Source organism: Rhincodon typus, chromosome 17 (assembly GCF_021869965.1).
Source record: "Rhincodon typus isolate 14 chromosome 17, sRhiTyp1.1, whole genome shotgun sequence".
Classification (NCBI taxonomy): domain Eukaryota; kingdom Metazoa; phylum Chordata; class Chondrichthyes; order Orectolobiformes; family Rhincodontidae; genus Rhincodon; species Rhincodon typus.
Window position 1 is genome coordinate 16032473 of NC_063348.1, and position 16042 is coordinate 16048514.

General features: G+C 41.1%; 1 protein-coding gene across 1 annotated transcript in view; it reads left to right on the plus strand.

The window, feature by feature from the left end:
- The window catches only part of tssc4 (tumor suppressing subtransferable candidate 4), a 16677-nt gene extending 838 nt beyond the window's left edge, over nt 1–15839 (plus strand). Inside the window, exons 2-3 of the mRNA XM_020532239.2 lie at nt 5801–5873; nt 14386–15839. Of these exons, the coding sequence (XP_020387828.1) occupies nt 14465–15562 (1098 nt within the window). The 5' untranslated portion in view covers nt 5801–5873; nt 14386–14464 and the 3' untranslated portion in view covers nt 15563–15839. The remainder of the gene's footprint in view (nt 1–5800; nt 5874–14385) is intronic.
- The last annotated feature ends 203 nt before the right edge of the window (nt 15840–16042 follow it).

Here is a 16042-nt window from a genome sequence, read left to right on the forward strand (position 1 = left end):
CACGTGTTTCAATAAAATTGCCAATAACTAAAGGCCTAAGTACTCCACCATTCTGTGAGAGAACGCTTTCATTCTTGGGAATCAACCCTGGTGCACAAACGCAAAACTGTATGCAGAACTCTAATAATGTGACCTGCCTGTGACCTTCTAAATGTTCCGCTACTGTTTTAATGGAAGATTAAGCCAAATTTGGTTGAATTTTATTAGGCTGTGATGAGATCTTTCTTAGAATCAGGTGAGATTTTGAGGTCTGTCTCAACATTAAGGTCATCTCAGTGCATCTTGTACACTCCTGTCAAACAACATGGTGAAATTATTTAAATCACTTATTAACAGCAATGAGTTGCAATCTTACCATACAAACTAGCTGTTATGAAAAGTCGACCAGTGCAGGTTTTGATGGCTTCAGTTCATTACTTGCTCCAAAAGACCTATATTTTGCCCATAGAAAAACTGTACCTTAGGACACAATTCACCAATACCACCCTTATGTACCCTTCCATCATGGACAGTAGATCTTGACTTTCAGGGAGCCATTGCCACCATCCTGACATTCTCAAATGCAGGTTTATCTACCAGGACACACTGGCAGCACTGTACACCTGTATCAGATGCAGGTACCTCGGAGGGACAGGAACCCATTCCGTGGTGTAGACTAAGCTATCATCCATGGCTGCTCCCTTGCTTCCTTCACATGCAATCACCTGGTCCCTACTAGCATTCCTTGTCTTACTGTACAGTGCCTTGAATTGACAGCTGACACAGTCTCACAACCAGTCAGGTGGCCATGCTGCGCAGCAGTCCTCAGTCAAGGGTGTCTGCTAAGTGTGAGGTAGTGAAGAACAAAGCACCACACTTACCCTGTCAGAGCAGAGGAGGTTGTTCACCTTCCGGCAGCACTGTAGCCAGTCCTCCTTATTTTGGAGAAAGCACTGACCCAGTGATGATCTCTGACCAGTCTGGCATGGTGTGGTGGTGTGGCCTCCTCTGCTGGTCTCCCGGGAAGAGGACTCCTCTTCTCTTGACCACTCAATCTACAAAGACCCCCAGGTCTCTCTCAGACGGGTGGCCAGCCTCCCCTTCTCTGACATTTTTCCTGACTTCTATGACTGACAGGGTAGCTTTGGAAAATGGAGCAACCACAAGGGATGCTCGTCTTAGGGAGGATCTCCATGGAACAGCGTGTGGTGAGATGGGATGGATTCTGACAGGATTTTTGCAGTGATGGTTGAAATGCCAATTAACGTGTTAAGTTTAGTACGATTTAATGAGAAAACTCACTTGGTTTTGCTGCAAGAATAACCCAGCCAAACTTGATCCAACTTGAACTTGGACATAAAAAACACAAGGTTCAACCCCAGAAGATGTAGGATCAGCAACAGGCTATTTAGAACATCTGGTCTGCTTCCCCAATCGATGACATAAATCACTGATCTGATAATCAACCCCACTCAACTCTATTTTCCCGCCTTATCCTCACAATTCTTGATTTCCTAACTGAAGAGAAATATGTCTATCTCAGCCATGAATATAGTTAACAACATAGCCTCGACAGTCCTCTGCAGTAAAGAATTCCATCGATTCACTATCCTTTGAGAGAAATAGTTTCTCATCATCTGTCTAAAATGGGAATCCCATTACTCTGAGATTATGCCCCCTAGTCCCACACTCTTCCCACAAGGAGAAACAGCCTCTCATGCACCATGTGACGTTCCCTAAGAATCTTATGTTTCAAAAAGGTGTCCTCTCATTCTTCTAAATTCAAATGAGTACGAGCCCAACCTACGCAACCTCATCATAAGAAAATCCCATCCTACCTGGGATCAATGTAGCAAACCTTCTCTGGACTGTCTCCAATACCAGTATATCTTTCCTTTGATAAAGGGACCAGAACTGTTCACTATATTTCAGTGGTGTGGTCTGTCTCTTGTATAGTTTTATATGTTATGTATAACATTTGGCCTTTATTTCAAACGGAATAAAATATATAGTTCATTTACCTGCCTATTATCCACTGAACTTGAACACTCGTGATTCATGCACAAGGACCCGACAGTGCTGCAGCTTTCTGCAGTCTTTCATTTCCTTATTTAAATAATATTCAGTTCTTCTGTTCTTCCTGCTAAAGTGCATAACCTCACCAACATTATGTTTCATCTTCCAAGTTTTCACCGACTCACTTAGTTTGTCTGCTTCCCTCTGTAGACTCCTTGTCTCATCCTCACTAATTGCTTTCCCACCTACTTTTGAGTCATCCGGAAACTTGATGATAGTACCTTCAATTTCGCATCCAAGTCAATATATATTATAAATAACTGTGGCTTTATCCACAATCCCTGTGGCACTCCATTAGTTGCAGGTTGCCATCATTAAAATGCCCCTTTTATTCTAACTCTGATATCTATTAGCCAACCCTCTAAAATGCTTAATATTCTACCTGCAACACCGTGAGCTCTTATCTTATTAAGTAATCTAACGTGCGATATCTTATCAAATGCCTTTTGGAAATCCAAATATATTACATCTCCTGGTTCACCTTTATCTATCCTCTATTATGACATCAAAAAATTCTAATAAATCTGTCAGGCATGATTTCCCCTTTGTGAAGTGTTTTTGGAGCAGTAAGGTCAGTAGATTAAGGTGCAGAGATGGCCTTTAGTAGAGCGATGTGCTCTTCCTGTCAGATATGGGAGACTAGGGAGAATTTCAAAGTTCTTCATGATTTGTGAATCCTATCAGATCGCATGGATTGGTTGAAGCGGCAGTTAGAGGCAATGAGGAATTTACAGGAACCGGGGATGTGATGGATGGCAGTTTCAGGATTGTCAAAAAATTGCAAATACAGTTGGGTAGATCGGTTATCTCTAGGAAAGTCAGGGCACGTCTTATACACTTAATGGTAGGGCCCTGGGGAGTGTTGCTGAGCAAAAAGACCTTGGGGTGCAGATTCATAGTTCCTTGAAGGTGGAGTTGCAGCCAGACAGGCTGATGAAGAAGGCATTGGGTACACTTGCCTTTACTGGTCAGTGCACTGAGTATAGGAGTTGGGATGTCATGTTACAGCTGTAGAGAATACTGGTTAGGTCACTTTTGGAATACTGCATTCAATTCTGGTCTCCCTGCTACAGGAAAGATGTGGCTAAACTTGAAAGGGTGCAAAAAAGAATTACAAGGATATTGCCAGGGTTGGACAGTGTGAGCTATAGGGAGAGGCTGAACAGACTGAGGCTGTTTTCCCTGGAGCTTTGGAGGCTGAGGGGTGACCTTATGGAGGTTTATAAAATCATAAGAGGCACGGATAGGGTGAATAGCGCAGGTCTTTTTCCCAGGGTAGGGGAGTCCAAAACTAGAGGGCATAGGTTTACGGTGAGCGGGGAAAGATTTAAATGTGACCTAAGGGGCACCTTTTTCACACCGAGGGTGCTGTGTGTATGGAATAAGCTGCCAGAGGAAGTGGTGAAGACTGATACAGCTATAACAGTTAAAAGGCATCTGGATGGATACATGAATAGGAAAGTTTTAGAGGGACATGGGCCAAACGCTGGCAAATGGGCTGGACTAATTTGGGATATCTGATCGGCATGGTCAAGTTGGACCAAATGGTTTGCGTCCGTGTTGCACAATTCTATGGCTGTACACCATGCCGACTCTGTTTGATCATATATATTCCTAAATGCTCTGCTCTTACATCCTTTACAACAGACTATAACATTTTCCCAATTATAGATGTTAATCTAACTAGCCTATAGTTAGCTGTGTTTTGTCTCCCTTCTTTTTTGAAGAAGGGTGCTACATTGGTCCAAGAGGATTGGAAATACCTTTGTAGAATCAAAACAACTTAGTGCAACTATCTCCTTTAAAATCCAAGGGTGCAACCCAACAGGTCCGGGAGACTTAACAGCCTTTACCCCTCATTAGTTTCCCTCTCGCACCTTTTTCTCTAATGATAATAGATGTGTTTATTTTCTCCCCCTTTAATCGTTTGATTATTCATGCTTTTGGATAATTAATTCATGGCTAAGCAAGTGAATCTGATACTGCACTCAATTAATATCTACTTGTGAATCTCCAGCAGTGATAAATGGATAATAACCAAGGGTAAACACTCTAGCTGGCTATTTTCTTCCAACCTAACAACTTCCTAGATATTTTCTAATCAAGCTGTTCAAATATGTTATTACACACTTCTGGAGAAAGTGGGACTTGAACCCAGGTCCCTGGTTCACAGGCAGGGACAACACCACTGCAGCACAAGGTCACCACATTGCATCTCTCCTATGTCCAAGATGGAGATTAGCTAACTTGTTAAATATGGGGGAGTTAAGTCATAGGGTTTAGCTTACAGACTATAATTCTTTACCAACACTGGCCCATGCAGCAACATTTGTAGGTGAACTGGAGGAGAGTACTTTCAAGGGATGGATACAAAATAAGTGATATTGGAAAGAGGTTATGGGCTATGGGTGACAGGAATGCAAGGAAGTAATTGGAGATGGTTTTACTATAAGCATTGAAAGGTCACTAGAGATGGCAGGGTTGAGAAAGTAGCATGAATGTGAGTAAGACTGTTTATATTGAGGGAGTGGTTTAGGGAGATCATTCAGTTCAGAGAAGTGACAAGGGAAGCTTTGAATGTTGAAATCACCAAGAACTTAAGAATTGCTCACTATAGCAGCTGAAGAAGGAAAGAAAGGATCAGAGGCAAAAAGGATTTAAGAGAGTTTAAATAAATCAATATGCTGGAAGGAAGAGAAAGTACCAAAGGAGAAGGGTCAGAGGCAAAAGCATAATTTGGAAATACATACTATACCACCACTGTGACAATTTAGGAAGATTAAGTCATGGATTTCAGTAAGGAGCAAGGTGTCACTGTGCATACAGCACAGTCTAAACCATGGTGTTGACACAATCATTGAGTGGTAAAGAATTGACCAAACAGAATGATGAAAGATGATTGACCTGTAACTTCCATTTTCTCTCTTTATCTATGCATAATGGACACTACTTGCTGAACTCTGCCAGACTTGTTTTATTTATTTTAGAGTTTCAGCATCTGCGGTACTTTGTTCTTTCAAATAAAGAAGCTGCCCAAGTGGAAAGGGCGTCTATAAATTTGAACAATGTTAAAATTTGAGCCAATAAACATTGGTATTCTAGTAGACACTAATCATTTATTGTGAGCACTTGGCACAAACTAATGGTTTATACATGAGAAAGCAATCTGAAAGATCTTTCTCAGAGTTGACCATGCTAAAGGGCATGTGTATTGGTCACTATTGCCATAAAAAGATTGAGCCCTTCCAGTGAAAATTGGAAAAAGCCTGTAAAACAAGAAAAAAAATGCACCACTTTCAGTTCTGATAAGATCATCAATCTGAAATAGTAACTCTACTTCTGTCTCCACAGATGATGTTAGAACTGCTGAGAATTTTATTTCCAGTATTTTCTGTTTTTATTTAAGAAATTACCCTACTTTATTTCCATTCCAAATCACTTGACAACAAACTATTTTTCAATGAATTGAGCATCATGTACAGGAAAACAAACAATGATCGTGTTCATTGAGGAGGATGCAAATGCCTAGTTTCTGGAGTAGCTCTACTTGGAATTGAGTCTTTAGAACCTTTATCTGCCAGAAATGATGGTTCAGCAGGGTGTTAATGGTTGATACAGTGAAGAGCAATGTAAATATAAAGTTCAAAATACAAATTCCTCTTGATTCCAAAATTTGCAACATATTATGCAGCTGATAAAAACAATAAAAGTGCTAAGTTTGATGCTTTTGATTTTTTTTCTACAGGGTGTGTGAGCTCAGAACTCTGGTAGCTTTGACAGACCGGGAAGGAGGAAAACTGATCCAGTCTCAAAACAAGGTAAGCATTGATCAGTAGGTTTCCTTTCTATCTATTGATAGATACGAGAAGGAATAATATGGTATCGTCTTATTTGTCCTAAAATTAACTGGCTGTGTTCTTTAGGAATTATAGCTTTTTACTAACTTAACAATGGGTACAAAATAATGTAATTCTGTGAAAGTGCTGGCAGTATAAGCTATCTTTATGTAGATTCATCTATCAACACCATCTGATCCAACACAAATTTTCTTTCCAAATTTGTTGCCAGACCCCCTCCAATACAGCATAATCTTTGATTTATCAAATTGTCAAAAATACCTTCATTCTAATGATCTGGAGGATGTATTCTGGGAGTATAATTCATTTACACTCATCAATGAATGGAATACTGTTTTTAGTAAATGTGACATATGATATTTTCTCATACCACTTTAAGTACCATCATGTACCAATCTTTTTGCTGTCCTTGCCCTTCTGGATGGAAATAGGTTTGGAAATGCTATTTGAAATGCCTTACTATGTGTCAGTAGTGAAGGGAGTGAATGTTTCATGATGTGCCACTCCAGCAAACTGCTTTGCCCTAGCTAGTGTCCAAGTGTCTTAAATACTGTTGCAGGCAATTGAGAGTATTCCATCATATGCCTGACTTGTACTGTGTGGATGATGGACAGGCTTTGGAGAGTCAGGAGGTGAGTTCTTCATTGCAGGATTCCTAGCATCTGACCTGCTTTTGCAGTCACAGCAACACAGACAGTCGCCCGAGGGTGGAATTGAACCTGGGTCGCTGGGTCGTGGAGTTTGCACATTCTCCCTGTGTCTGCATGGGTTTCCTCCGGGTGCTCCGGTTTCCTCCCACAGTCCAAAGATGTGCAGGCTAGGGGGATTGGCCATGCTAAATTGCCCATAGTGTTCAGAGATGTGTAGATTAGGGGGATGGGTCTGGGTGGGATACTCTGAGGGTCAGTGTGGACTTGTTGGGCCAAAGGGTCTGTTTCCACACTCTAGGTATTCTATGATCTATAATTTATAAGGCTAGTCCAGTTCAGTTTCTGATTCATTGTAAACCCCTAGGAAGTTGATGGAGGGGGTTCAGTGATGGTAATACCACTGAATGTCAAGGGGTGATATTTGATTTTCTCTTGGGGATGGCATTGCTAGGGGTACATGTGTGCCATGAATGTTACTTGCCACTTGGCATCTCAAGCCTCGATATTGTTCAGGTCTTTCTGCATTTGGACATAGCTTCAGTACCTGAAGAGTTGCAAATCTGCTGGACATAGTGCCACCATGTGCGAATGTCTCCACTTTTGACTTTATTATGGAGGGAAGGTTATTAAATTGAGATTGATGGGCCTAAGACACTGTCCTGAATAACTCCTGCAAAGATACTGTGGAGCTGAGATCACTGGCCTCCAAAAACCACAAATATCTTCCTATTTGCTAATATGACTCTAACCAGTGGAGAACACTCCTGATTCTTTATTTTGATAGGGCTCTATGATGCCATACTTGGTCAACTGCGGACCTGACATCACGGGGAGTAACTTTGATCTCTACTCTGTAGTCAGCTCTTTTGTCCATAGAAAAATAGAAGATAGAAGCAGGAGGAGGTCATTCGGCCCTTTGAGCCTGCTCCGCCATTCTTCACGAACATGGCTGATTGTCCAACTCAATCGCCTAATCCTACTTTCTCCCCATAACCTTTGATCCCATTTGCCCCAAGTGCTATATCTAGTCACCTCTTGAATACATTCAATGTTTTGGCATCAACTACTTCCTGTGGTAATGAATTCCACAGGCTCACCACTCTTTAGGTGAAGAAATGTCGCCTCATCGCCATCCTAAATCATCTACCCCAAATCCTCATACTGTGATCCCAGGCTCCGGACACATCCACCATCAGGAACTTCTCCCTGCATCTACCCTGTCTAGTCTTGTTAGAATTTTATAAGCCTGTATGAGATTCCCCCCCCCATTCATCTGAACTCCAGCAAAAACAATCCCACCCTAGTCAATCTCTCCTCTGATGCCAGACCTGCAATCCCCAGAATCAGCCTGGTCAACCCTCGCTGCACTCCCTCGAGAGCAACAGCATCCTTCCTTAGAAAAAATCAAAACGGCACACAATATTCCAGGTGTGGTCTCACCAAGGCCCTGTACAACACATCCGTTCCTGTACTCGAAACCTCTCACAATGAAGGCCAACATACCATTTGCCTTCTTTACCGCCTGCTGCACCTGCATGTTTACCTTCAGCGACTGGTGCATAAGGACACCCAGGTCCCGCTGCATACTCCCCTTTTCCAATTTACAGCCATTCAGGTAGTAATCTGCCTTCTTGCTTTTGCTTCTGAAGCGAATAACCTCACATTTATCCAAATTATACTGCAACTACCATTGATTTGCCCACTCACCCAACCTGTCAAGATCCTGTTGAAGGATCTCTGCATCCTTGTCATAGTTCATCTTCTCACCCAACTTGGTATCATCTGCAAACTTTGAGATGTTACGTTTTGTTCCCTCATCCAAATCATTAATATGTATTGTGAATAGCTGGGGTCCTAGCACTGATCCATGTGGCACCCCACTACTCACTGTCTGCCAATTTAAAAAGGACCCATTAATTCCTACTCTTTGTTTCCTCTCTGTCAACCAGTTTCCTGTCCATCTCAATACACTTCCCCCCAATCCCATGCGCTTTAATCTTGCATATTAATCTCTAATGTGGGACTGTGTCAAATGCTTTCTGAAAGTCCAAATATAGTACATCAACTGGCACCCCTTGTCAACTCGACTAGTTACATCATCATAGAATTCCAACAGATTTGTTAAGCATGATTTCCCCTTCATAAATCCATGCTGACTCTGTCTGATCCTACCACTGCTTTCTAAATGCTCTGCTATAAAATCCTTGACAATGGATTCGATAATTTTCCCCACTACCAATGTTAGGCTTACTGGTCTATAATTCCCTGTTTTCTTTCTACGTCCCTTTTTGAATACTGGAGTGACATTGGCCACCCTGTAATCTGCAGGGACTGTTCTAGAGTCTGTAGAATCCTGGAAGATGACCACCAATGCATCCACTACCTCTAGAGCTACTTACTTAAATACTCCAGGATGTAGATTATCCGTCCCTAGGGATTTACCAGCCTTCAATCCCAACAATTTTCCCAGCACCATTTCTCTACCAATATTGATCTCCCTCAGCTCTTCCCTCTCACTAAATCTTGCCTCCTCCAACAGTTCTGGAATCTGATTTGTGTCCTCTTTTGTGAAGACAGAACCAAAGTATGTATTCAGTTCCTCGGCTATTTCTTTGTCCCCTATTATACATTCCCCGTTTCTGTCTGTAGGGGACCTACTTTTGTCTTTACCAATCTCTTTCTCTTCACGTACCTATAAAAGCTCTCAGTGTCAGTCATCATGTTCCCTGCAATCTTACTTTCATACTCTATTTTCCCCTTCTTAATCAATCCCTTGGTCCTTTTTTGCTGAATTCTAAACTGCTCCCAATCCTCAGATTTATTATTTTTCTTGGCCAATCTGTACACTTCTTCCTTGGATCGGATTCTATCTCTTATTTCCTTTGTAAGCCATGTATTGGCCCTCTTACCCATTTTGCTTTTGCAACAGACAGGAATAAACAGGTGTTGCAGTTCTCCCATGCGTTCCTTGAATGTTTGCCATTGCCTATCCACTGTCATCCCCACTCTCCCAAATCTATCAAGGCCAACTCACACCTCATATCCTCGTCATTTCCTTTATTAAGGTTCAGTACCCTAGTCTCCAAATCAACAGCCTCACTCTCCATCTTGATAAAAAATTGCACCATGTTACGGTCGCTCTTCCCCAAGGGATCTCGCACAGCTAGATTGGCAATGATTCCCTTTTCATTACACAGTACCCAGTCTACAATGGCCGGTTCTTGGTCCAGATATTGGTCAAGAAAACCATCCCGTATACACTCCAGGAATTCCTTCTCTGTGGGATTGTGGCTAATTTGATTTGCCTAATATCCAGATTTAAATCACCCATGATCACTGATATTCCCTTATCACATGCATCTCTAATTTCCTGTTTAATGCCATTCTCGACATCACTACTGCAGTTTGGGGGTCTATATATGACACCTACGAATGTTTTTTGCCCCTTGGTATTTTTCAACTCTCCCCATACAGACTCCACATTATCAGAGCATTATCAGAGCTTTATCGCTATTGTGTTAATTTTCTCTTTAACCAGCAATGCCGCTCCACCATCTTTTCCTTTTTGCCTGTCCTTCCTAAATACTGAATTCCCTGGGACATTCAGTTCCCATCCCTGGTCACCCTGAAGCCATGTCTCCGTAATCCCAATTATATTGTATCTGTCTACACCTGTCTGTGTGAGTAGTTCATCCGTTTTATTGCAGATGCTCCATGCATTAAGGCACAAAGCCTTTAAGCTTGTCCTTTTAACAGTGTTTGCATCCTCCTCATTTTTCTCACTCACCCTGTTTGAATTTTGTCCTTGGTTTCTCAGCCTATCACTTTTCTTATTCCCTTTTCTAGCTTTTGTTTTTGTCCTTGCTGCCTTCTTCTCTGACTCTTTACATGTTTGAACCAAAGCTGTAATGAGTCAGGAGCTGATTGGTCTTGGGAAAATCTAAACAGAGTGTCATCGAGCAGATTATTGTGAAACTGGTTCTGCTTGATAGCACTATTGAGACCCCTGTATCACTTTACTAATGAATGTGAGCAGATAGATGGGTCAGTAATTGGCAGATTTGGATTTGTCCTTTTTGAGTCTTGTGTATTTGGGCAATTTTCCACATTGTCTGATAGATGCAGCTACTATAGCTGCAATGGAACAGCTTGGATAGGGATGTACCAAGTTCTGGAGGATAAAATCTATTGCTGGAATATTGTCAGGGTCCATAGCCTTTACAGTATCCAGTGCTTTCAGATTTTTTTTGATATCACATGGAGTGAACTGAATTGGCTGAAGATTGGCATCTGTAATGCTGGGGACTAGCAGAAGAGGCTGAGATGGACCGTCCACTCGGCAATCTTCGGCCTCATCTTTTACATTGGTATGTTAGGCCCCCCCCATCATTGAGAGCGGGGATATTGTGAAGCCTCCTCTTCCAATGAGCTGTTAAATTGTCCACCACCATTGATAACTGGACGTGGTCCTGCACTGTTCATTGAACCAGGGTCAATGCCCTGGCTTAGTGGAGGATACATTGGGCTGTGAGGTTGCAAATTGTGTTGAAGTATAATCTGCTGTGACTGGCACACAGTTCCTCACGGTTGCCCCATTGAGTCATTAGATCTGTCCACAACCATTTAGCATGGTAGGTGGAGGATATCTAAATGTGAAGATGGGACTTTGCCTCCACGAGTGCTGTGTCATGGTTATTCCTTCCACGACTATCACAGACAGATGCATCTGCAGCAAACAGATTGGTGAGGATGAGGTCAAGTATGTTCTCCCTTTTGGTTTCTCACTGTCATTCTCGCACTCTTTTTCCCTTCCTCCCACTTTGGTGTCAAGATCAATGCTAGGTGGTCCATTTATTTTAATTTCACTTTTTTTGAGACCTTTTAGTAGTTAGATATAGCTGAATGGCTTGCTGGGCCGTTTCAGAAGTCATTTAAGAGTTGATCATGTTGCACTGGGTCTGGAGTCATGCGTAGGCCCGGCCAGTTAATGGGTGGCCGATTTCTTTACCGAAAGAACAGTAGTGAATGCACTTAACCTCAGGTCCTCTGCTGCTGAATCCATTTTTAGAATTGTATTCATTATAGTTTTCTCTGTTTCTTTTTTATAATAGGTGTCACTTCAAATTTATCTGCCTTAAATTGTATCTGCTCACCCATCCATCCATACCATTCAAGTATCCATGCTATTACTGTCTCTTTTGTTCAATGGGTTTTAACTTTGCTAACAAAACTGTTATGTGATACTTTATTGAAGGCCTTTTGGAACTCCATGCTTGTCAACTCTTTCTGTTGCTTCTTCAAAGAGCTCAATCAACTTAGTCAAGACAAGGCATTGGTGAGACCACACCTGGAGTATTGTGTACAGTTTTGAACTCCTTAGCTTAGAAAACTTGCCACAGAGGAAGTGAAGTGAAGATTCACCAGACTGATTCCTGGGTGGCAGATTCCTAATATGAGGACAAATTGGATGGATTGGATCTGTACTTGCTGGAGTTCAGAAGAATGAGAGAGGATCTCAGTGGAGACCAAGTCACTGAATACATTTAAGAAAGAAATAGATTTATAGAAGCTAAAGGTGTTAAGGGATATGGGGAGAGCGTGGCAGTATTGCATTAAGATAGAGAATCAGCCATGATCATGTTCATTGGAGGAGTGGGTTCAATGGGCCGAATGCCCTATTTTCTTTGTTTCTAATTTTTATTCCCAATGGAATATCATCCAAATTTTATCTAAACTTCATCGATAGACAAAATTGCATTGCAATATGGTTGACTTGTAACTGCCGTCTGGGCAATTAGAGATGGGCAATGAATGCTGCCTAGCCAGCGACGCCCTTATCCCATGAATGAATAAAGAGAAAAAAAAGAGAAAACATTTGGGTTGTTTCTGTGTATATTGAGGAGGCTGAGGTACTTTTTTTCTTAATCTCAGAAGACTAATATTGCTACAAATGCTACTTTACTATCTACTACGGTCCAGCATTGTTAGGCTACATAGGAGAAAACCTAGCCAGTATCTCAACCAGAATGCTGGGATGAATGCATGATGCAGTGAATTAGGCATGGGCTGAGATGCAGCCTAGATTTATGGAATGAAATTGCCCCATGTCACTGAGACTAAAGACATCTGTGGTATGAATTTGGTCTCCCTTTAGTTCACAGCACAACGTTGAATGTACTACTATATTGCAGTCTCATTTAGGCTGGTGTAGGAAAAAGGGGAAGAAAAACACAATGCCATAACAGAAGCTACTCATGGTGTTGGGACAAAGCAGACCTTGCTTTGATTTCGATGATTTTACATTCGGCCCCAAAGTCTTTGACAGTGGGTGACAAAATGAAAAGTATTTAATTTCTAGTACTGACACTGTCCCTACGTTGGTTAAATACATTTTTCTTTTGTTCTCAAGTAAAATGGTATTTGTGCAGTGGTATCAGCTAAGCGTAAATGTGTTTCATATTCCTTGAATTTCAACAAAAACCAGAGCAAGTCTGCGCAAAGCTAAGCAGCTGAATTTATGATGAACAAAAACAAAATAAGGCACCAGACGTTATGATTGTGGTGCTATACCTCAAGGTTAATTGGAATTTCATTGACGTCTGCCTCCTAAGATGTTCCACAGCGAAGAAGTGACAAAGTGATCGACAGTTGGAAGCTTGCAAATTGAATGAAGGCCTTGTGCAAATTGTATATCCAATCTGTGATTGATCTCCAATGTGCATTGTTAGCAGCAAATATAGTATGCTAAATCTGAGATAAATATAAGTAACTCACTGTTTCACCTGAAAGCAATGTTTGTGTCTTTGGATGGAAAGGAGAGAGGGGGTGAAAAAAGCGAGTGTTCTTTCTCCTGCTCTTGCCTGGGAAAGACAGGAGATAATTCCAGACGTGGAGCAGTGTGGCAGAGGAAATGTCACTTCAGAATGCTAGTGGATTGGAAGGCAAGATGTGTTTTGATGCTGACAATGTACTGGAGGTGGAAAATTAGCAGGGGATGATGTTTTGAACACAGAAGCTACTTATGTAAGAGGTAAGGACAAATGTAATTCTAATGTGGTCTGAGAGGCCTGGGAAGGGTCTAAACAGAACAGTGGGACATGGAATGGAGAGCTTGTCAGCCACAGTGGAGTGGGAAGATACTGTTTGCTTCAGGAAAAGGAAGGTGTTTCAAAAGTGCAGGTATGGAAAGTTGCACCATTGTACAGATTTAACATCAATAAACAAACTGGGAGGATGAAATAGAGTCCTTTGTGTGGTCAAAGTAGCTATGGGAGTCAGTGGTTTAGTGTGGATATTTTTAAAATATTATTAATAAGATCATGCTGAACTGACCTAGCTGCCTTTGTTCACTCTGAATGTCAAACTCCTACTTCATCATTTTTATTTAGCTAACTGCACAGAATCACTCAGGTTCAATAAAATTAGTTGATTCGTGCTAAACAGTTCACCAGTTTTAAATAGACTTCTAATATTTCTGTGATGCTGCGCAGATAAAAGAAAATGATTACATTATTCTGGATAAGTAACAAAATCGATCAATTATCAGTTTGATTTTGATAATGAATTTGTTTCCAGTGCACATTTTATTATGTAGCAAAATAGTAAGTTCCAAACATTTGACAATAAGCTAGATCTGACTACATTGTATTGCCTCTGTTTAAGGTTTAATGGTAATGCATTTTGATTTAATATTTAAATATCGCTCTTAGTGCAATATTTTTACTAGATAAAGTGCACTGCTTTATAAAAGTTTTTGTGTTCTTCAAGTTCCTTTAGCTATGTAATCTTTTATTGTATACTTCTATTGTGTTTTTTTTGACCAGGCTGTGAGCTCCTTGGACATCTGGAAGCAACTGTTCGCTGCAGTGCCCTCTGAGGACAACGCTCCTTTATTGCAATAAAATGGCTGACAGAGAAAACAGCATGGTTTCCACAGATGTCTTGCTTCTAAAAGGTTCTGATCATGAAACCATGATATCCAGTGATACAGAATCACTCAGTGACTCTGACTCTGAGACCAATCTGCAGTCATTCAATTCTTTGTCACCTCTTAGGGAATCTGATGCAGATTCCTGGTCCCCAGATGGCTCACTTACTGTTGGTATTGAACCACAGTGTGACTACATGTCTAATCATTCTTTATCTGTTGTTGGAAGCAGACCACCATCACAATTGTTTCAGCTGCGGGGAACTAGTTCCAGCTTCTCTTTTCGTAGTCAGAATATATTTAGTGGTTTAGAGAATGTAGTAAAATTTGATGCAGCTCATCCCAGGGACACCAACCTTGTTGATAGTGAATCTAAGCATCCACCAAATCCAGCTCCTTCTGTCAGAAAACTGACAGTGGGATCTCCTCCAGGAAATCAGAGCACTATTTCTGAAAAGAGACCGGTTATTGGGGAGCCTCCCAGAAGAAAACAAAGTAATGCTTCATGTAAAAAAGCACAGTCTGTCCCAGATTACCTTTTGCATCCAGAACGCTGGACCAAGTATAGTCTGGAGGATGTTCCCGAAACTAGCAGTAAGAAGAATACAGCTGTGGCATTTGAGTTCATGGACAGCTTGAAGAAACAGAGAAAAGAAGAATCCAAAGTGGACCTGGATGAAAGCTTGACTTCCTGTTTTAAACAGGAATTTGATAATGTTTCTGGTAAAATCCTATTCTCCAAACCATTGAAACCAGCAGGCAGCAAGACAGATGGTGTAGACAGGACAGAACATGAAGATCATATTGTGGTCAGGAAGCTGACAAAGAAAATGGGACTGAGTCCAGAGGAACCTGGACAAGTGGAATTAGCACACCTTGGTTATGGTGAAATGAACGAAGTGGAAGATATGAAAGCCTGGTGGCATGATAAGGATGTAGAGGAGCCAGTGAGAGATGGAAAACAAGAGACTACAGGGCAGAAGGTGCATGAGTCAGTGGTATTTTATAGTGGAAGAAAGAGAAACCGAATGAATATTCGAGTGAAACCTGGTAAAGACGGTGAAGATGACTAATGTCGAACTAGTTTGATCCCAAAGCTGCTGATGTTTTCAAATCAATAATTTAGCAATCATTTTTAGTTGAATCTAACATCTACGCCTGCAGTTACTTTGGCTAAATGCATTATGTTTAACACTTTACTGTTAATTACATTGGGGGATGACTGTGGAAGAGATATTGAGTGTCTTTCATGTCAAACTCTAACTACGTCGAGGAAAAAAATGTCGTTATATTCTGGAGTGTAGTGATGTAAAATGTATATCATTAATAAAGACGTTTTTATCTTTTAAATACTGCATCCCGTTTTATAAACAATATCATTTTGAAACTCTTGGGCTAAAAGGTTGGAAAAAGATTACATGAGCTCCTATTCGGCAACAGTAGTTGAGGTGGGTAACAGATGAAATCTTTCACAACTATATATGCTCAGGCTGCACATATCTACCTCTAGTTAAGAGTAACAATTCCAACCAAAAGTATCAAATCCAAGCCTG